Source organism: Neopsephotus bourkii, unplaced genomic scaffold, assembly GCF_033783945.1.
Source record: "Neopsephotus bourkii isolate Nb327-2 ecotype Australia unplaced genomic scaffold, CSIRO-AGI_Nbou_v1 NB_369, whole genome shotgun sequence".
Classification (NCBI taxonomy): domain Eukaryota; kingdom Metazoa; phylum Chordata; class Aves; order Psittaciformes; family Psittacidae; genus Neopsephotus; species Neopsephotus bourkii.
The window spans coordinates 997,641-1,020,818 of NW_026900875.1; the positions used below are offsets into that span (position 1 = coordinate 997,641).

The following is a 23,178-nucleotide window of genomic DNA, read 5'->3' on the forward strand; positions in this document are numbered from 1 at the left end:
CAAGCCATCTTACAAGAGAGCACAAAACAACAGCCAAAACCAGAAGCCCGTGCTAAGTCAGATTTTGTGGGTATGATTACACAGGGAAAGTCTCTTGGTTAAAAGACGTCAGTGCCACAGGTCTTAAAGCCAGTTTGGTAAGAAAGACTTGTTCTGGGATTTATTGCCTCAATACAAGTGTATTCCAGTATGAAAGGACAGGCCTTCAGCCACGGAGCAGCAAACCAGGAAGCTGATGTTTGTACAAAACCAGCACACGTTAGTAAAGGATACACATTACCTTTATTGTAATTTCAAAGTCTGAGACCTCAAGGCTTTCTGTTACACAATACTACTTTCCTGACATTAAAAATTGAGCACAGAGTACAATGCACTGGGAACAAAATCAAATTTGCACATAAATAATGCTACCAAGGATATAATCCAAAGCATACTCTTTAATTTCCTTGGGCAATACTTCATTTTGGTTACAGCACTAGTACAATGCTCCTTCCCAGTGGTACAGTGCTCCTTCCCGGTATAACTTCAGACTATCAGTGTAGTGTAGCTGATTTAACATAATATACTGTAGAGCTCAAGTAAACATCTCTGAGCATGATGCAGCTTTAACATTTTCTGCTCTTAGAACCTGCTTCAGAACCTGGAATGTCCCAAGTTGTGCCAGTATAGTGAACTCAAGCACCTGCTCTTTCCAAACTATGTAATGCACATCCACTCATTCCCTAAGTAAAAGTGGTAGAAATTTAAGGCTGCATGTCAGTACAACATAAAGTAACTTCCTCGCTAATGATTTTCTTTTCTGCTCCTCTATTTAGTGATACCGGTCCACCAAAACTAGTTTATTTCAGAGTCTGGTCCTGACATTGGTGATGTCAGTGAGACAGTCAAATCATGAAAACTCAAGGCAAAAAGGGGGAAAAACCCCAACAAACCACCATATTTAATGCCTGCCAAAACTCTTTAGACATTGACTTTTCTTTTTTTTTTAAAAAAAGACCTCTCACCTTGCCTACACAGTGACCAAATGGTAAGGATGAGCAAAGGAGCTGCTCCCCCACTAGTCTCTTCCCCCTACAAGTCTACAGGTGACTGCCTCTATGGCAGAGGAATTTTGGTAAATGGAGTAGCTGGAAAAAACACACTCTAGTGTCTCTAATCAGATATGAGTAAAAAAGTGAAGGGATCTTCCAACACAAATCCAGCACAGATGCTGCAAGCTCATGCTACTACTTAGTCCAGGTCACAATGCCTCCAGCTTTATTCCAAAACTTATGCAAAAACCTGAAACCACTTAAGGATAGAACAAAAACATCTAAGTGTATAACAATGAGGTATTTGGAATCCTTAAAGTCATGGGATGCCTTAGCAGCCTAGTGGCAAACAGTCAGAACTTTGTTTTTAGTCCATCTTATCTGGCTTCTTGGATCAACACAGTCAAGGAGTGGTTAGAAGTATTTTGGGATGATTACGAAGGAGTTTCATTTTTCTTCACAGAAGATGGGTTACATATATATTTTCTTCTTCCACTTACTTGTGTTTCTATGTGTTTGCTATTCGCTTATAAAACCAGAACTCTCTACATGGGAAACAAACAAGAAAAGATGATGACCCAAGTGTGGACAAAAGCATAAGATGAAGAAACCTGGTTATGATGCAGCGAAGGTCTGCAAGCAAAGACTGCAATTAGCCCTCCAAAACCTGGTTAACGCCTCAGACAGCCTGAGTGTGTGGGTCTGCTTATAGAAACATCAGATTTCAACCACAGTAGCTACTATAACCTCACTGTCAAGGAGCAACCTAAAGTAGTTGAGAAACCCTTAATCTAAACAGTCTCAGGGTTCTTGCTGTTCTGGTCCTTCACTGGAGAACTTTGCTGGCACAGCAACTACTACAAATAGTATGGGCAAAGGAGACAAAGTCACACAGAAATAGTTATGCTAGTAAAGCCTAGTATAAAAATAGATACAACTCTGCCAGAAGAACACAGTTTTAGTCATCTTAAACTGGCTAACTTGAGACAGGAAGGAGACAAATATTTAATTCTAGGAGGGGGAAAAAATCCACCATCACCAAATCCTCTTTCCCTGACCTACCTACATTGCTGGAGACTGTGCTAAACTGGCCACAGGGGCATAAGTATGGTGGCAAAGGTCCTTCTGAAGCAGAAATACTTTTAAAAATGCTTTTAGAAAAGCAACAGTAAATAAACATGATGCATAAGACCAACAGTCATTTCACAGTTGAGTGTCTTTACTAGAAGGAAAATGAAGAAGTATGGCTGCATGAGATTTTGGTTGCCTAATCTGGCAGAAGGAAGATTCAAGGAGGAGGAAGTCCTGGAGGAAGAATCAAGCATCAGCCACAAGTGGTCCATTTGTCTACCTTGTCCTTAAAAAACCCCAGTGACAGAGATTCTGGCTAAAATACTGTGCTTAAACACTGCTGCTAATCCACTTCTTCAATGATCACTATTGTTCTTAAAACTCTTTAAAGTCTTTATTTCATAGAGAAGGAAACAGATGCCTATACCTAAAGGCTACATCACACAAGAACAGATGTTTATGCTGACACTGCATCTGTGACAGGGGCATAGCAAGCCATACACAGTCTAGCAATAATCCATACAGTTTTTATCAGCGAAGACACAGCTTCAGCCGCTTCTGCACTTCCTGCAGAGTGGATAAAGAAAACAATCAGCAGCTGGCATAAGGATGACACTTTGCCCAAAAGGGCTTCAAGAGATCAGAGGATCAACTCATGATAGAAAGAAAAGAAATAGTAAGAGCGGGCAAATTAAGTATCTTCAAATCACAGGAGAAAATGAGAAGCCTTGATGCAAGCAGAGAGCAGGAACAGATAGAAGAGGGAATGTAGCTGCACAGTATGAATGATCTCGGTACAGGGAAGGGGAGCTAGGAGACACACACAACCACAACATCAGATGGTAAAAATACATAAGATTACTGGGATACATACAGCGTGACCTTAGAAAGCCATTGGCAGGGAAAGAGGACAGACCTCTGAGAACTGTTGCTCAGAAGAAAGATGGGGCAGGAGGTACATTAGAGGGTGGGACACGGCATAACCATGCACTACCGACTTCCCTCTGAAGAGGGAAGAGTTACAAGCAGACTCTATTGCTGAGGTAGCAGAAAAGCAGAGATCCTGGTTGCTTCCCAAAATGCAGCCTGCAATAGCTGCTAAGAGTACACCTCTCAAATACACGGCAGGTCAGAGAAAGAAGATCTGACCATTAACAAGGAAGCGAAGGCATTTAAAACAGCTTAAACAGAGGAATGAGGAATAATATTTATCACTGAAAATATCGGAACATAAAAAGGGAGCATTTTTATTATCTCATCATATTTCTGTAATAATTTTCAAGAGGAACAAAACATACCCATAGCATCATTGTTATTAAAAACGTTGGCTAGAATAATGAGCAAGAATCTTATTTTCTTCTGCTTTTCCTTTGATACTTCACAAAGCTCTCCTACTACAAAGTTATACATGAAAGTCTGCTGTGGCAAAAATAATAAGCATAGTTCATTATTTCAGTTTGTAAAGCACTGGCACACAATATTTTAATACTAAAATGTTTTAATGCAGTTTTAATGTTAATGCGTATTTGAAAAATTTGAACAAACTAGGTATTAAAAATGGTTGTACCACTGAACAGCTCTTACACTACCATTAAGTCATTTAAAATTTCACACCCCCAGGCACAGTTTCACAGACACTAGAAACTATCCTAAGATGGTTCAGATGGTTCTACTCCTGGGACAAAAAGCTCCCTTTCCATTCAGGCAGAAGAGATTGAGCAGAATGCTAATGGGCACAAGCATCTCAGTATACTGCAGCCATCTGAAAAGGAATAAGAGGCTGGTGAAGTAAGAAGAAAAAAGCTAGGGAGCGTAAACTGCTTATCAGTAAGATCGAAGATCCTCAGATATGGAATTAAAGCTCATCATGTAAATCAACAAGCTGGCTTGGGTATATCATCTAAATGCCCATCTAACAGCTAGCTTTTACAAATAAGGGAAGTTCTCCCTTCCTCTTCTTTTCTCTTTAAGTTCCCATGGTCCTGTCTGATGTTTCTCCTTTAACTGGCTAAGCCAAATCACTCTGGGTTATAAGAGCATCACTGACAGCAGAAAGGAACAGAACATGTGTCCGGAACTGAACAACAGCACCACCCCTTTTTAGCTAAATTATTAAATTGGCTGAGATGTGCCATCAAGCCACACTCAGGATATTAGTCTTAGGTTTCTTTCGGTTTTTCAAATGTTCAGTTAGCATTTAAACAGATACACAGCTTACCATTATCATAACAACAGAATTAATCATACTTATGCAGCTATGACTGTGTAACCATGTCATTTCACCAGCATTTGAGATCAACAAAACCTTCTGCATTGCTATATTCTTATACAAGCTTGGACACATGACACACGATGTTCTGCCTTTACTATATCTCACATTTGTTGTTCAAATGTACGGTTTAAGTGGTATTGTCTCCTGAGATAGTTACTGCAAGAAAACCAAATATGAATACTTACAGTTCCAGGCCTTGTGAAGTCAATACTATGTGCTACATTTTGTCCCATCTGATTGTTACACAAGCGAACACAAACACTTTGAAGATACCCTGGTGTGATCTAAAATTAGGAAACAGAACAGGTTTATAATTAAACTTAGACTTTCTACCAGACAAGTGTTTCTGTGCTAAAGGTTGTTTGTTGGTTTATTTTGTTTTTCTCCAGAGGGCACACAAAAAATCACACACCTGAGACTCATTGATGCAAGCACAAAGTATTTACCGCAACTACACTTCTGTTCAGAAATTCAGGACAGAAGTAAAGTTCCATAAAACATTTGACACTGTTCTGCATGACACCCTTATTACTAAACTGGAGAGACAGGGATTTGATGGATGGACCGCTTGGTGGGTACAGAATTGGCTCGATGGTTGCACTCAAAAGTTACAGTCAACAACTCAATATCCAAATGGACATGAATGACAAGTGGTGTTCTTCAGGGTTGGTATTGGGACTGGAACTGTTTAACATCTTTGCTAGTGAAATGGACAGCGGGATCAAGCACTTTCAGCAAGCTTGGTGACAACACCAGGCTTTATGGTGTGGTCGACACACTGTTGATCCTGACAGTGATAGAGAGGTGTGCCAGCGCAAACCTCATGAAGTTCAACAAGACAAAGTGCAAGGTCCCACAGCCAGGTCAGGGCAATTCCAAGCACAGCTATAAGCAGGGTAAATACTGGACTGAGGGCATCCCTGAGGAGAAGGACTTGGGGATGTTCATTAATGAGAAGCTCCACATGAGCTGACAGTGTGCTGTCAGCAGTTTTGCAGCCCAGAAAGCCAGCTGTATGTCAGGCTCTATCAAAAGGAATGTGACCAGCAGGTTGAAGGAGGTGATACTCCTCCTGTACTCTGGTGAGACCACACCTGCAGTACTGCATCCAGCTCTGGAGCCCCCAACATAGGGAGGACATGAACCTGTTGTAGCAAGTCCAGAGGAGGCCACGCAGATGTTGAGAGGGCTGGAGCACCTCTCCTGTGAAGACAGGATGGGAAAGCTGGGGTTCTTCAGCCTGGAGAAGGCTCCAGAGAAACATTACAGCAGCTTCCAGTATCTGAAGGGGACCTACAAGAAATCTGGAGTAGGCCTTTTGAAAAGGCCCTGTAGGGATAGGACAAGGGAGAACAGCTTTAAGATGAAAGAGGGTAAATTTAGATATTAGGAATAATTTCTTCACTGTGAAGGTGGTGAGCCACTGGATCAGGTTGCCCAGGGAAGTTGCGGATGCCCCATTCCTGGCAGTGTTCAAGGCCAGGTTGGATGGGGCTCTGAGCTACCTGGTCTGGAGCAAGGTGTTTCTGCCTGTAGCAGGGTTGGTGGAACTAGATGATCTCTCAGGTCCTTCCCAACCCTAATCATTCTGTGATTCTACAAAATTAATAAAAACGTAAACCCTCTTCATCTGGGAGTAGTTATGGTATTTATGATATTAACACTAAACACTTTTGGAGGATCTAGAAGTAAAACAGAATTTGTCACATCTATGCTTGCATACAGATTTTCCTCAATTAAAAGGTAAACTGTCCAACAGTAAGTACAAAGCACTTTTGTGCTTTATACCTCTGATATGCTGATATGCTGTCTAGTTAAAAAGCAGAACCTACATGACTGTCTTGCATAGCAGAAAGAATAAATATGAGTTACACAGTACAGCACTTTATGACTCAATGCAAAACATCTCAGCAGGCTTAGGTTTTTTGTTTTGGGAAATCTATACCACAATAGAACTGCTTGATTTCACAATTATTAACTTCCCCAGAACAGCTGAGAGGACCTCTATCACTGAAACTTGAATGGGACACTTCTGATATTCTCAGACCTATGGCTAGATAATAAAACCCTTCAAACTCAGAATGCTGTAACTTCAACATTATTTTAGTCAGTACTCCACTCTGGATTCAGAAATGACAGAAACCAAGATTCCCAACGAAAGAGCACCCTCTGCTGGACACACTTGGGAAGGATCAAATGACTGCCCAGCACAAGTCTTACCAAGGAAGCGAAACAAGCATTCACAACAAAAGATAAAAGTGCCTGGCTCCTCCAGAACATAAGGGTACATCACCTTGGAGAGCACTGAATTGTGAAATGCAAGGCAGCAAATTAATTACTACTTACTTCTCATTGTTACCAGAGCTCATGTGAGCATATACCTTTCCTAATCTGCTCTAAAGCAAAGCTCACGCCTACAGGCAAATTCTTTAATGAAATATAAGACTTTCGCGCTGATGACTGGAGGAAGGTACATACTGACTCTTCAGCATGCACAGGAATTCCTAGGTCATTCTCCCTGTTAATAATTCACAGCTCTTTTAAAAGTATCTAGAGGCCACAAACATCTGCCATAAGAGTAATTCTCAGGTTATACAGAAGTTATAGTACTTCTTGCATGCTTGAAGAGAAGATGGCACAAAAGATGAAGCATAAAATTATCTTTGTATAAAAAATACTCATAAGAAAGTTGTATCTTCCACAGTCACGTGTGTGGCCCATTTCCCACACTGCACAACTCATTCATTACTCCTACCCCAGCTCCCTTTACCAACTAAATGAACACGTTGAGATCAGTAGAACAGAGAGCAAAGCTTTTCCTCACCAGCATTTTTAATGACACAATTGTTTCCACCACACTGTAACTTAAAACAGACCTGGCAGCAGTTTTAAATATACAACAACCTCTGATAGGCTGGATTGTAGGCAGTAGTCACAGAAATGCCCTCTAATCACTGCTGATGCTAAAGCTCAAAAGGGGACTCTCAGAAGAGATCTGTCTTGGGAGACAGTGATAATTTGTTGAAGATTTCTGAGCCAGAACAATTCAACCCATATTCTGCACTAATTTTATCCCAGTACACAGAGGCAACAGAAGACATCTCTCATCCAAAGTGCTGTGTTTCATTACCAAAAAGACATAGTACTTAAGAAATGCTCTTAACTACAAAGCTCAATTCAAATTTTAGTGGCATTTTTTCACCATTTTCTGTGGGTTGAGGAAGAAAGTACACATCTGAATCATTTCTTACCATCTTGCCATTTACTGTGGCCTCTAAGGAATCCACCAGCTCTGCAGTGACTCCAATGAGGTTACGGTAGTCCACCTGCATTTTGTTAAATCGTTTCAGGTAGGTCATGGCTCTGCCCTCAGATTCCACTAACTGTTGTTGAAGATGTTGCAACCTTTCTGTCAAGAGAATAATAAAAAAGAAATAACATCACCTTTTCAACCACAAGGACAAAAACCCCACAAGCATTTTTACTGCTTTAAAGGGACAACTTCAACTGCTGCTACGGAATTATTTTTATCCAAGGTGTGGAATTACACTGCAAGGATAATTCCATACTACTAGTGTGATTTCAGTTTGTCGTAAGAGCTACAAGTATTTATTTTGCTTTAATTGCCCAAAGGAACAACTGCTTCACAGTTATAGCAGTAATACACAGCTCAGGTTTGCTATCTTCAGATGAGACTCATGCACTGTCTGCTACATTAATTTAAGTACCAGTGGGTAAAAAGCAGTATCACACTGAGCAACGCTTCAAAGAGCAAGGTGTCCCTGCCCATGGCAGGGGGGTTGGAACTTGATGATCTTAAGGTCCTTTCCAACCCTAACTATTCTATGATTCTATAAAGCAACAAAATGGGAGAATGACAATACCCAGAGGTTCATGCCAGTGCTTGACAGATTACACAATAAGGCTGGGTGTTTTCTCCAGTTATTTTATAGAAAGAGACCACTGATATTTAGGTTATGTAGTGCTTCACTTATTTTAAAGTAAACACTAAGTCTGCTATCTTTTAAGGAAAACAACCTCAGACCTAGTCAAATTAGCATTCTGCATGGAAGGCAGGCACAGAATCTGGAGCTGTGTATCGCAGTGCACATCTTCATGACTGGATAACTATGAAGGGAGGCACAATATTTCTACTGTTACTGCTGATGTCAATGTAATTTTCTAGAACATTATGTTTTACATTAGTTTGCTGAGAAGCCAGTATCACTCTAGTGTCCCAAAAATGGCATCACGCCCATCTGCAAAGAGACTCAATATTTACCATAGGACTTTCTATTAAGCAATGGTCAGGAAGCAGCTTGATGACAAAGTTTCAGACAGAAGTAGGATTATTATTCACAGATTTTTTTAAATTTTGGGGTTATAGTAGAGCATTCCAAACAGCCTAATACGACCAAAACAGTTTAGGTCCAAACAGACCCAAAGGGAAACAAAATAAAGGAAGGAGCTAAGATACAGAATTAGAAACTAGAAAAACTATTTCATGTTCCTGGCTTTGAACAGACTTTGCTCATAATCTTTAAGGAAACCATTACCCTCTTTCATGATTCACTGTCTCTTTCCATAAAGATGAAGATCATATGTTCCTGTAACACAAAAGCATTGGGAAACATAACCGATATCAGTGGAAATCTTTTGGATCTTCATTTGGAGAAGGCTGACCAGCACAAAGTTTCACTGCACCATTATCCTCTGTGTTTAAAAAAATCCCAGCATATAACTTACAGCTGCAATAAGCTCTGGAGAGCTTATTCAGAACTGTCTTATTCAGAACTGTACTTATTCGGAAACTGTGACTTGACATTTGCTCCCTTGCTCTCTGAATAGAGACAAGAACCTCTTCTGAACCAAGGTGACTGGCACAGGGGGTGGTAATCTTCAGAGGGAAAAATGGGGAAGGGAAGTCCTGTATTAACACCATGGCTTATCTGGTAGAGTCTTCACAAGTTCTCTTCTACAATGATGATCAAGTTATATTGCAGGCAGTGATGTACTACTAATGCACAAATATCTGCCAAACAACTTCCAACAAACACTTCAAAAAAAGCAATAAACACATGGACATAAGAGACACAAAACTGTCAGAAACATACTGTTCAAACATACCTGTTCATAAAGCTTTCATTACAAATAAACAAGATCAAAGTCATCAGATATTTCTATGATTTCAGATCCTGGAAACTTCTTTAAAAACTTATCATATCATATGGATTTTAGGGTTTCTGAAATAGGCTTTTATCCCATTTATGTTAAAAGCGGTAGATGTCAGATCATCTTATTTTACTTTCAGAAAATTTAGCAAAATCATCTTTTCAATTGGATTTTTAGAGAAAACGTGCATTAACAGACTTTAGCTATAAGCTTTAGCTATACATTGACAGTCCTAAAGCATGAAATACAAAGAAGGTACACCTTATTTCTAATCCTTGTTTTTTTCAAAAATCTACAAGTTAAGGGAAAAAACCGACGAACACCCAGACAGTTATTTTACTCTCACAGCTTTCTCCCTTCTAAGAATGGCCACCTTCTGAAAACTACTCATGAATCACAGCATTTTGCACCTGCAGGATTTGTGACTGATACTTGAGATCCAACTGCAAATTAAGCCACCCTAATAATATTTTTCTTATGCTTTCTAGAAGGGAGCGCAAACCAGTGTGAAATAACAACAGAAGCTGTGACAATCCACAGATCCTGTTCAAATCCAGCAAAAGGCACTTGGAAAGGAAACCCCAAAGAACACCTGAACAGCTCCCGTAGTATTAAGCAATCTTGCTTAGAGCACCAAACTTTTTACAATTCTTTTAAGCTGTTAAAACCATCTCAACTGAAATCAATATTCATCAACTTACAAATCAAAAGAGCTAAGATAACTTCCAAAGGCAACCCGAATTATTCTCCTTTGACAATAATCATTCAACTTGAATTTCATTTTTATTCCTCAACCATCACTGCTAAACTGCTGCCACAGCTTTAATGATATAGCTCAAAACAAGAGTATTTTTCTAAACTAAAAGATTCTGAGAGCAACCACTGCACAGAACTAGCCACTCTTCAATGCTTTATTCCTTTGCCTAGACGAGCAATTGGAATACATTTTTATTTAACTGTGATAAAACACATTTGATTCAGAAATTTTCAGTGTATGTACCTAGAGCATGACTTACTCAGAAGATGGTTGGAAGCACCAAGCCACAAAATATAAACCTACTCATAATTTGCTTGCTTTTCACAGCCTAGCGGGGAAAGTTTCCAGTGATGAAAATCCATCTTTCAACATATAGTCAGCAGGAAAAGCTACATAAACAGAACTTCATGCAGTTCATGAATGCTCGTCTTGGCAAACAAAAAACAGGGTCCAAATTACCCCTTGCATGTTAAATTTAGGGATTATCAATTACAAACACTGGTCTTTACTGATAAAGGGGAATCAAAGAGAGGAAACACAGAGCCTTGACATACTGGGTTGTTTGGGGTTTGTTTTTGTTTTTTTTCCCCACTATCTTCTCACACATAAGTAATTTTACTAAAAAAGGAAAAGTATTTCCTTAAAGTTTCTTACTAAGAGAGCAGGAAGCTTTCATCATTCACATGTAGCTGACCCAGAGAGCTGTTGGAAGTGTTGGTCTTGTGCTGCCTCATTTCCCCCCTGGCATTCCAGCCACATCCCCACAATCACTAACACCATTTGGCAGACAGGTCTGGGAGCTACCAGTCCACACAAAGTATTTACTTGCTTATTTAAAGTCATTGCCATCTTAGTCAGGATAGGTGAAAAGGAAACTGCCTTTCAGAAGCAGTTCACATTTATGTCACCTTGCAGAAGTGATCAAACTGCACCTGTAACAGGAATTAGAGAGTAACACATTTCACTTTTCTCTTTCCCTCTCCCAGACACAACTATATGCTTTCTGCATATGGCAAGTTTAGGAAGGAGTGGGGAGAAGCTCTGGACCCAATATCTGCCAGACCGTTACTCATATGTGGAAGAAAAGAAGGGAAAATAAAGGACAGAGGACTAATCTCCTGGATTAGGAGGATGCAGCATACAGTAAGGCTTGCGACTCTGACAAATGAAGATGCTGGCAGTAGGCATCATGTGAACCACTGCATGTTTCTACCAATATTCTTGCCTACTCTTTCATGCATGCAATTATCAAGTCTTTCTAATGTTTTGACTCCAGTTCCTATGAACAGCCAAGGAGTTACACATATGCACATATGCATAATTCCACAATAAGCATTTCTCTTTGAGAGACTAGTTGTTATCCTTTATGACAACCTACCTACAACTCAAACACATTTCCTGAAATTGTGCTTGCTCTCCCTGTCTCTCTAGTCTCAGTCCACCCCCACACACTTTGCTAGAAGCACTTAATCCAGCCAGGCTGACTTCCTGCATACAGTGCAGCAGAGCTCTCAGCAGAGGAGTTGCAGGTCCCAAAAGCTGCTGTCAGACATCAGAACTCCTTAGGTGACACCGAAACCTTGCTCTTAGGAAAGGCAGCAGTTGCCTTGTTTCCTTCTTGCTAACCTCATTTCCATAAAAATTACTATCTATATTTTAAACTGACATCTTTCCACATTAACAGTAATTCAGACTATAGCAACTCTTGACAGACAGACAGGTCACACTTCACCTTCTCTTGTGCAGCAGCCTGACACACTTCCCTACTCTCCTCTTCCCTGACACAGAATCATAGAATAGTTAGGGTTGGAAAGGACCTTAAGATCACCTAGTTCCAACCCCCCTGCCGTGGGCAGGGACACCTCACACTAAACCATGTCACCCAAGGCTCTGTCCAACCTGACCTTGAACACCACCAAGGATGGAGCATTCACAGGTTCCCTGGGCAACACATTCCAGTGCCTCACCACCCTTACAGTAAAGAAGTTCTTCCTTATATCCAACCTAAACTTCCCCTGTTTAAATTTTAACCTGTTACCCTTGTACTATCACCACAGTTCCTAATGAAGAGTCCTTCCCCAGCACCCTTATAGGCCCCCTTCAGATACTGGAAGGCTGCTACGAGGACATGGTGGAAGAATAGCTGTGAACTCATCCACAGATTTATATGAGGCAGTGAAGGGGACAGTAGCTGAACCCAGTTCCAAATATTTCATTCCCTCCACTCCTGTTAGCCTGAGGACACACAGAAGGTCTGAAGCTGTCTGTGCAAGATGCCAACCATTCTGCCAAACTAAAAACACATGGGAGAGCTGCAAGTTAAGCACAACTGCCACACAGGTAGCTTTGAAATGCATACAGGTATTAATTTTGATTATTTTTTTTTTAATGTGTAAAAAGCCAGACTGTAGCAGTTTAACCAGGCAAGGTAAACACACTGAACTCTGCAGGACACTCTCAAGAGCATAAGCACCACCCCACCTAAACTTCAAGTGCTTCAGTATGTCAGACTAATGACTGACAACTATGCACAAAAGGTTGCTTCCAGGACTCTCTGCCACACTTCTCTTTGTTCAAGTGTTGCCTATTAATTTTCTCTGCTTTTCTCCTTCACTGATAAACATTTTCCAACAGCAAGTATGTACTGCAGATCCCATGTGATCTGAGCAGCATACTGCAAAGATAACATCTCAGATCCAAAACATTCATATGAGACAGCCCTCAAGTAATGTTTATGAAAAATCCAAACCAACTCAGTCTCCAAGGCACATAACAGATCTACAAATTAAAGCTGACCTGCATGGATTCAATACCATGACATTCCCTGTACTTGTACAAGGCACAGAACCTATGCAAATAAGAAGCACTTAGACTCAAAATAATTCAGGTCCAATCATGTAGTCATTTCTTTTTAATCAGAGTATTGAATTATTGCCACAAGAAAAAAGTAACTTCTGGAAAATAAACATCCACAAAGATCTTTCTACTATTCAATGAAAGTCTAATGCAAGACAAATAACAAAGAAAATACCTGGAACTCACCCTGGGAGATAAGCCTAGCTTTCTCCTTAATTCAATCTACAAGTAGTAAATCCTCAGTTTAAAATTACAGATTAAAATAACTCAAGAGGAGAAGTCATCTGAAGAAACCAGCTGGACTCATACAAATACCTACTAATAAAGTGAACACAGAGTCAGGTGAAAAAATAAATGCAAGATCGTTAGGAACCTTAGTTATAGAATCATATAATAGTTAGGGTTGGAAAGGACCTTAAGATCAACTAGTTCCAACCCCCCTGCCATGGGCAGGGACACCTCACACTAAACCATCTCACCCAAGGCCTCGTCCAACCTAGCCTTGAACACTGCCAGGGATGGAGCATTCACAACTTCCCTGGGCAACCCATTCCAGTGCCTCACCACCCTTACAGTAAAGAATTTCTTCCTTATAATAAATCTAAACTTCCCCTCTTTAAATTTTAACCTGTTATCCCTTGTCCTGTCACTACAGTCCCTAACAAACAGTCCATCCCCAGCATCCCTATAGGTGCCCCTTCAGATACTGGAAGGCTGCTATGAGGTCTCCACGCAGCCTTCTCTTCTCCAGGCTGAACAGCCCCAACTTTCTCAGCCTGTCTTCATACGGGAGGTGTTCTATTTATTGAAGTGGTTTTTAAAAGGCACATAACTTCAAATGCCATCAGAATCCAACAGAATTCAGTGCCGAAATCATTTTTTTAAAGATCCCCAAGTCACTAACACACTTAGGTGTGTATGAACAGCTTACCTAAAAACGCAACACACCAGAGCCATACTTAAACACATTCTTATTCAGGAGAATATTCAGTATGTGCTATTTTAGGAATTTAAACAGGAAGAGTGAATAAGAACAAGAATCAAGTCTGTTGAGAATCATCAGACAGTGATCCAAATAACTGAATGAAATTTGAAATCTGGCAGATGCAGGTAGGCATAAGCAAGTATGGGAAAGAAATCTGAGAAAACTTACTTTCATCATAACTAAAAATGGAGTGCTAGTATGCACTTTCTACAGAGTTCTCCATCTGTTATTACCGTATTTCTGGACAGAACAGACTTAAAATACAAATCCTATGATTAAGCCCTTTCACATTTATAGCATTTCTATGTTCAACCCTACTGACCTCAACCAGTCTAGCAATGACTATTACCAAGACAGAGGTCTGGATTTCAGAGGATTTTTTGCCATGCATCACTAGTTTCCCTGTCATTGCAGGTGTACTTTCTACTACTACTATAGCCCCCAATAATCTTACCACATCTCAGCATTTACCTTTGCTGCACTGTTCATTCTCCTTCTGTTGTTTGTGCAGGAGCAGTTCAGGAAAACGTGCATTCTTTCAGTACATGTTTGTTCCAGAGACACAGAATGAGAAATTCAACCAACTGGCAAACCCAGCCAAATCAAATATTCCTACAGTCCCAGGCAACAGCCAATGCCTAATGCTTTACAGGAAAGCAATAAATGAATCAATAATAAATACATAAAAATCTCGTATACAATGTACAATGTTGCACAGACTTGAGACCTTTAAAGATACTAAATCCAGCCCTGAAGTAGACGATAAGAGTAACTCCAGTATAAATGTATTAACACCAAAATCAAAAGTCAACCCACTGATTTTACACAGCAACATACAAATATGCAACTGTTTAAGGGTAAGTGACATTTTATACCTAAGAAATATTCAGGGCTCAATAAGGATCCGGTCAATTACTCCATAAAGAGAAATAAGCAGAGAGAAAATTTTCTTTAGCTGTTTTATGCCAGACTCCCACACAAACATCCTTAAGATGGAAGTGAAAACACCGTTTTGATCACTGTTCTGCACTCTGGCAAACAGGCAAGAATGGAACAGAAGGAATCTATTCCCAGCTCATCATTCAGTACCACCATGGCAACATGTTGCTTCAAAATAAAATAAGATACAGCAAGAAAAGGACTTTTAACTTGTCCTGTTAAAAAAAGAAAACAAAAACACCCAAAAAACCCCCAAAAACCTAGAGACAATAACTCCAGTTCTTTCTACCCTGCGTGTAACTGTACTGATGAAAAACAGGGAAGAAAATTTGTCATATAGCTAGTGAGTTTGCAAATTAGGCCTGACAACACAGCTTAAACAATATTGTTAGAAAAATAACTCTGGATCACAAGCCATCTCGTAGAACAATTTCTGGAACCCTTAAAAGCCCTGGAAAACTTTCAGCTAGAAAAGACTAAAAGCTTTTAGTTAGTTAATGCCGAGACAGAAGTCAGCTCAGGTCAGCGTCTTCAGGTATCCTGTACTTTCTTCATGGAAGCAAAGAATAGTCATACAATAAATATGCAAGTCCATATGCATCTATCCATTGTCTTTACGTAACTTTTTCAAAAGATTATAACCAAAGTTTCCTATCTGAAAAACACTGAACTGCAACGTTACTGCAGTTCTGCTGCAAATCTCAGCAGCATACTCTTCCAGTAAATTATACTGCCTCTTTCCAGTAATTTTAATTATCTTCAAAGTGTTTTCTCAAAAGGATACAAATAAAGTGAGTAGCCGAGGAGTGTCTTTGAGGGTCAGAGACAGGAACTTTTCCAGTCTCATCCTTAAATCCGATGTCCAAGAATCCTTGAAAAGAAAACCAAATGATGACAGTTTTCCACCAAATACATACACTCTGCTGAAAGTACTGTTTTGATCACAGCCACCTTCCACTACTACTAAACAAGGCAGCCAGCATCGTACTGAAATGTTTTTCCCTTCACTGTTATTGAAGTGAATGTGTTTGCTAGATACCCATAACAGTGTACAGAAGATAGAAGAGAGTTCAGTATTACCCCTAAACGATAGGGATCCCTGTTCTAGAAATGCAGTGTAGCTTTATTTAAAGTGTTAAAGTACCATATAATATTAGTGCCTCATATGACATGCAACAACTGCCCCTAAATTAGAAGTACTTAAAAAATATAAGCATCTTGGAAAAAAAGATAAAAATATTAAAGTGAATTTTATATTTATGAACTAGAGTATGAAATGAATGATTTCCCGCTGCTCAGCTTTCTAAAAGTAATCACTAGATATCTTTCACTCCTAACAACATCTGGGAAATGTAAATTTTGTCATGATATGACATCAGTGATTAGGGTACAACAGTTCTAAAATAAGGATTTGGATAGAAGCAACTCATATACAAAAAACCAGACCAACATATCAGCCATTAACTGGAATGCTGTCTTCTGCCTGACATAATATCTCATAAGCACAAGAAAATAACAGTTAAGGAAGAAGGCCAAACTACAGCTAAGAATTCACTGAATACTCATTTATTCTATTTCAAACCTTCAGTTAAGCTCCTTTCTGCTTGATGAAAAGCAAGCCAGCAAATGAGAAAGCAGTATCTTCCAACAAACAGCAGGAGTTCCTAAATTTACTGCTGTATACGCATATGCTGCAAGCTGTTCTCACAGCTCAGATCTGCCCTTATTTCACTGTGCTGGAGAGCACACAGAGTTTAGTTGCTGCATTTACCAATTCAGTATCCAGACAGTGGTGCATAGCAGTATGCTGTATATTACCAAAGGAAACATGTCTCCTACAGAGAGGAGTGTATATTATTTTTCAAGATCTATTACACAAACAGATAGGAACTCAGCTATATAAAGCATCAGACGCCTGAGTAAAAAAAAATGCTAAGAATACCGCTTAGCAGACTAGTGACTCACTGCTGTTCTTTCTCAAACAGAAAACAATCTTTATTTCAACACCAACATGGAATAAGCTGTACAATTCCCACAAGAAAATATGAGTGACTGGACTAAGAGCTTGGACATTGGGTTACTATGAATAAACCTGAGGATCTCATCTCAGATAAGGCATTCAGGGGAAAAGGGGGGGGAAAGGGGAGGGGGGGGAGAAGGGTTAAAAAAAAAAAAAAGTTGCTAATTAAAAAAAAAAGTAGTCACATCCCACCCCTGAGGTCAAACAGTACATCTCAGTATTTATAGCTAGTCCCGAAGGAAAACTGCTGTATATGCCTCTTTTTGGTGTTAAACTGGAGCTCCTTATCAGCTGGTACATCCAAATTCAGCCCTAGGCCAAATATTACTTAAGCTTTCATGCAATATCAAAAAATGTGTGGCAGCAACTGTGGCAGGCTGAAGATATCTCCTCCTACCACAGTAACTGCCTTCATCTGCTTATAAAAGCCAGCACAAATGTCCACAAGGTAGGATTGTGAACCATTTCAAGCATATATAACCCTGCAAAAATACTGTACATATTTTACAAACAAATTTTTGTACCTGTGTGTGTACATGGGAGCTGTATATACACATTCACAGGCAATAAAGCAGATCAGGTTCTTGATCCAGTCCAACCATGTAACCAGCTGTTCCCAGCATAACCAAGAAGTCAAGGCACAGTTTTTCACCGCAAGGGAAATGGTGGCTGTACCTCAGGGGAAGGTACACCAATGCTTTGGAACATCAAACTGTCATCTCCTAATCATCTACCTGCATGGTGCCCAGAAAGCAGTCAACCTCAGGGTGTTTTGTTACACTTTCACCAATAGAATAACTGTAGATCTTCATCACATTGAAAGTGCACCTGCAAATATGTTCAAGTTCAAGCACACTAACTTTTATGCTCTCTTCTCACCTTGCACATGCAAACCTAAGAACTCAACTCTGAAACAAAGCAAAGGCTGAAACATATTTAACAAAAAAAAAAAAAAAAGAAAAAAACAGGAAAAATGCCTGTGGTTAAGAGTCACCAAACCACTAAGCACAGCTATGCTGTTCCAGCACTCTTTTTTTTTTTTTGGGGGGGGGGGGGGATGGAGGCACAGGCAACACTGTGTCTTTTTTTGTTACAGAAGGATTACCTATAAACTTGACTTCCTCTTTTCCACATTAAATGAAACTGCTTCAGTCTCCTCATGCTTAGCTATCATGTTTTAAACCCAGCAACCCTCTCACAACTCTTCCTCCATCAAATATTTGTTTTTTTTATGACTGCATAGTTTCTTTTAAAGGAAACAATAAAAATTATTACCAAATTAAACATCATTCAATAGCTATTACCCCCTGAGAAAAACTGTTATGAATACCATCTTTACAAAACAGATACTTACCTGGAAAAGTTCTTTAAATGAAGGATGTACCATGGGGTTTGGAACAAAAGGCAAAGCATAGAAGGGAAGAAACTCTGGAGTCTGACTCAGTGCAGCTCCTTTTGTTTCCAGGTATCCCTTAAAATGAGAAATCCTTTCCTCAAGTTCAGCTTTGTCCTAGGAAATAAAGTAGCATATTTATTTAGAAAACTACTACTCTGAACACACTGTAATGCTGGCAAATACAGAGATCTAAACACATTAAATTTGAAATGCCAGAATATCTGTTCTCTAAAAAGCAAGATTTATTTCACTGGGGAGCATTATAGCTTGCTTTTGCCACTCAATAAAGAAAATTTAAACCAATGTTGTCTCTGTCCCCCAGGTCCAATAAAAGTGAGGGACAGCTGCTTTTTGAATGTAAATTATTCCTCCCCTCTTCAAGCTAGATTTCTAAAGCAGGGTGCATTTCCATACTCAGGGCAGAGAGGAAACACCTACTTTAGACATGTTTCATTTCAACCATAAGTGCAAAATCACAAAATCAACTCACAGCACCAGGAAGGGGAGCTGGCACACAAAACAAAAGCTTCTTAGAGGCTGGAAAACAAAGTGAAGGCATCCAAATACTCCTGTAGCAGCTGACAGGTGTAAGGCAGAAGCTATTATGCCCTGGCTGAGTCCAGGCTACTTAAATTCCTCTTCATCATAAATGTCCCATGTAACACAGTTTTTATCTTATGACAGCTTGGAATTAGTTTTTGACATGATATCTTGAGCTGGTCAAGATTCAGCTTTCTCATTTTATCAGAAACGTCTGTATTTCAACAGACAGCTTTAGTCCAAACTGGAAGAAAAATAAGTGTTTTAAGCATCAACATGCTGGTGCTTTCCAACTTAAAATACTTCAGGAGCTCCAGGAGAAAGAAACCTCCAACTTCCATCTCTACACTTCACAATAAAAGGGGTCTGGTTCAACTAAAATGCAGGCTGCAGCCCAAAGACTGGGAATTCTTCTTAGTAAATATCCCATCCTCACCCACATTGAAGACAAATAAATGAAGTAAACCCAGCAAAAGGCATTTAAAGTTTGAATTGTGAACTATACTTACAGGCTTTCCAATATTGTGTTTCAAGAGGTAGGTGGCAAAGTGTATGTGAAGATAAAACTCCAGCTTCTGAGCAGCCGGTTCATCGTCCAGGACTGAAGATGAAATATGTTCCTCCCAGAGCTGGAAGAAAACTTTCTGTTCACCATTTTCAAATGCTGTAAGCAGATCTTTCTGCAAAAGCGAAAAGCATTCAGTGAAAAAAAACAGACACAGAAACACTACATTTTTCCAACAGTGAATGAAGAATTCAAGTGCCACCTGAACCCTCAGAGGAAAAATAAATGCCTACAATGTGCAAAAATCAGTCTTACTAAAGTATGGCAAGCTAAAAACCTAAAATAGTCAGAATCAAAACTACTGTCTTGGGTTCAAAAGGACTGGAGTCCTGAAAAAAACAATCAAAACCAATCAACCAACCAACCAACCAATCAAAAAATCCAAAGTTGAAGGTTCTGTACTGGAAGATGACTGCTAGCAGACTTCTTCAAATAATCAAGAACCTCTTCAGACCACTAAGAGACACTGTAATCTCACACAATGATTAGTAGCCTTTAACTACTTTTAGTATTACTGAAAGTAGTGTAAAATACGCATTACCTGAACAGCCAAAGCTTTTGAATCTCTTGAGGAAACACCTGCTGGTTTAGGTAGTGTCTTCCCTTTTATTTGACATTCATTTGTAAATACTTTCACCGTTTCTTCAAATTCAGCAAAATCCAAATACTACAAGACAAAAACATAGGAATAGTATGTTTTTAGATTATTAATGCTCCAGTGAGTGACCCACAAATTGCCAAAGTCCTTTAAAGTTTCTCTGTAGCAGGGTAAATAAATGCCAAAGACTGCACAGCAACAAACCAAGACTTTATGGTAGGGAAATACTGTCTCAGAACTAAATTTCCTCCTGCATCCTGGAGAACAGTACTAACAACCAAGCACATCCTCTCTGAAAAAATTATGCTCCTCCATTTAGCCAGTAATTTCATTCAAACAAACAAGGAAAAGAACTGAAATACATTAATGCTATACCTTGGTTGAAGAAACGAGTAACTTCCTTGCAAACAGCATTCTTGGAGAACAGAGTTCTCAAGCATAACTCTAATCTCCACAGCAGTAGACAGATAGCTTGAATTCTAAGCTAGGTCACTCATTTGAAGCTATGCAAGCCAAATTAATAACCATCTAATGAAGCACTGTTCTTCTGAGAAAGAGATAAATAGCCCTACCTCTTCCTCCTAAAATGCACAGTTACTATATCACACAGAACTTTTCCCTTCTTCCCCCATCTCAGAAGTCTTAGTTATTGGTTGCTGAGGCGAGACATCATACTTCATTTTGATATATTCAAATCTGTAGAAAATCTATTCATTTTGATTTGCTACAGAGAACAAGAATCATTTACTTTCTCCGTTGTTAGCATAAACAGTAATATAGTAATGATTAACTACTTAAGCCTCTTTATAGGTTTGTTTTCCAAGATTCACAAAAAATGATTTAGGTTGTGTATGACTTTGCCATTTGGTAAACTCTCTGTCCAGGCTTTCAACAGACAGCCTAGTGAAACTGGGCACTGAATGCCACTCCTGATTGTCCCTCTGTAGCACTGGCATCTGTGGAACACTGCAATAGATGGATCATACAAGGCAGGGGGTCTAGGTTTTGTTGGTTTGGTGTTCATTTAGGGCCCTAAACTAGTCTACCAACACAGTGTCAATTAAAGGAATGGAGCGGTAACAAGCAGCAGAGATCACAGTTTGTGTTCTTGCTCCAAATCATAAATGTTCCATTTTAGCCAATTTATCCAGAAGCCCGAGGCACTTGCTCTTGAAAGCCGGCCTCTCTCTTTTTCACAGGACCATTCCACACTTTAGAATACATTCTGATTACCTCTACCCATATGGCCTATAAAAGGAGTGACTTGCTGGAAAATCCTGATTAGGCATTAAACCACAGAGATCAGTAGCCTCAGGACTTCAGCCTGGCCTTTGTCATCTGTAGGGGTTTTATATGCTGCTGTGATTTTTATACACATATGGAACAAGGTGGTAGCTAAACAATGTTTTAAAGATCTTAATATTATCACAAGTTCGACCTCAGCCCTAAAACTGCCTGTCGATCTTATCAGCTTAACTGTTCCTTTAATGAAAGTCTAATTTGCAATGAACAACAGACAATTCCAGACTGTTTTATGTTTAACTGCTGGCATTTAATGGACTTTAAGCCCTTTGAATCTACAGAGCATGACAGGAGTCAATATGATTTCATGGTGTAGCAAACACTTGCCCAGATAAATAACTCCAGAATTTAGACCACAGTTACAATGCCTTGCTCTGAACACAAGCATTATGAAATTTTGCTTTGCTCATGTCAACCAAAAAGAAAAAAAGAGAGAAAACCAACCTCTCTCACTAGTCCAAGTAACTCGGATTCACAAACTTGACTGTTACTCATCATTAAGTGTTAACTGCTGTGGGTCATTGTTGATAAACCTAAAAAATCGTGAAGAAGGAAAGGGTTATCAGATAGCACAGCTGTTCAAACAACCCCAGCCACGCACAGCCCATCAGCCATTTCATCCCAAACAAACCGCATGAGGTAGACACAAACTCTCCGTAAGGCACCTCCAAGGAAGCTCCGAGGCCGGTCCTCGCCGACCAGAATCGTTGCTCTCGCCAGGCCGCGGGGCCGTCACATCGGTTCCTCACCCAGCAGACCGCCAGTGCGGCCCGCTGCACCCCACCCGGACGGGGGGACCCTGGCCGCACCCTCAAGAACCGCGAACATGCGGCCCTACCAGCCCGTGAGCGAACCGAGCACCACCGCGGACGGCCTACCCACAACCCCGCGCCGCCGCCTCCTGTCGCCTTGGCAACCGCGACCTCTCACCAGGCCACGCCCCATCCCGCTGCACATGATCCCTCTCAGCCAATACCGTGCTGGAAAGTGTGCATCACGTGATCGGGGGGCTTCACCATGCCGGCGGCAGCGTCCCTGTAGCGCGGCGTGGAGAGTCGCCTGTTGCCGCTTCACACTCTCTGACCTGACCGTCCTGAGGCGAGTTTGGGGTCAAGTTCATGTGTTTAATTACCTACTGTCTTAACTTATATTTCTGTACCCCCTTGCCACCCTGGGCAGACAGAAGCCTTCTAAAAGCGCAGCCTGTAGTGTGCCTACCTGTAGGCCCATAGCTTTCTGCTGCTCAGTTACATGATTTATCATCCAGCACTGTGTCCCCGCCACATTAGCTACTGAGCGCTGCATGCTCTGAGGGCATGGAACCAGAGAATAGGGTTAGAAAAGACCTTAAGATCATCCAGTTCTAGCCCCCACCCCCAACCCCCGCCAGGGGCAGGGACACCCCACACTAAACCACGCCACCCAAGGCTCCGTTCAACCTGGCCTTGAACACAGCCAGGGATGGAGCATTCACAACTTCCTTGGGCAACAAAGGCTGGGAGTAATTCCCTCTCTGGTTAGTAGATCCTGTGGCCATGGTCACCTGCATTACCTAACTGCCTGGAAGGTTCCTTTGGAAACAATGCCAGAAGAAAAAGTGAGAGTCCTGCAGAGGCTGAGCACTGCGCAATGAGCCTGAATCGCAGCTCCAGTGTAGCCAGGGGGAGGGACACC

General features: G+C 40.4%; 1 protein-coding gene across 12 annotated transcripts in view; it reads right to left on the reverse strand.

Annotated features, from left to right (window-relative positions):
• ARMC9 (armadillo repeat containing 9) overlaps positions 1-22,350 on the reverse strand; it is a 73,971-nt gene extending 51,621 nt beyond the window's left edge. For 11 of the 12 annotated variants that reach the window (XM_061348781.1, XM_061348779.1, XM_061348780.1 and 8 more), the window contains exons 1-9: positions 22,156-22,350; positions 21,949-22,037; positions 20,146-20,271; positions 19,549-19,719; positions 18,458-18,613; positions 15,868-15,954; positions 14,616-14,640; positions 7,626-7,783; positions 4,560-4,658 (exon numbers count right to left, since the gene is read on the reverse strand). In XM_061348781.1, coding sequence (XP_061204765.1) covers positions 4,560-4,658; positions 7,626-7,783; positions 14,616-14,640; positions 15,868-15,954; positions 18,458-18,613; positions 19,549-19,719; positions 20,146-20,271; positions 21,949-22,002 — 876 coding nt within the window. In that variant the 5' untranslated portion in view covers positions 22,003-22,037; positions 22,156-22,350. The remainder of the gene's footprint in view (positions 1-4,559; positions 4,659-7,625; positions 7,784-14,615; positions 14,641-15,867; positions 15,955-18,457; positions 18,614-19,548; positions 19,720-20,145; positions 20,272-21,948; positions 22,038-22,155) is intronic. The other variant, XM_061348773.1, reaches the window with a different exon arrangement.
• Between the last annotated feature and the right edge of the window lie 828 nt (positions 22,351-23,178).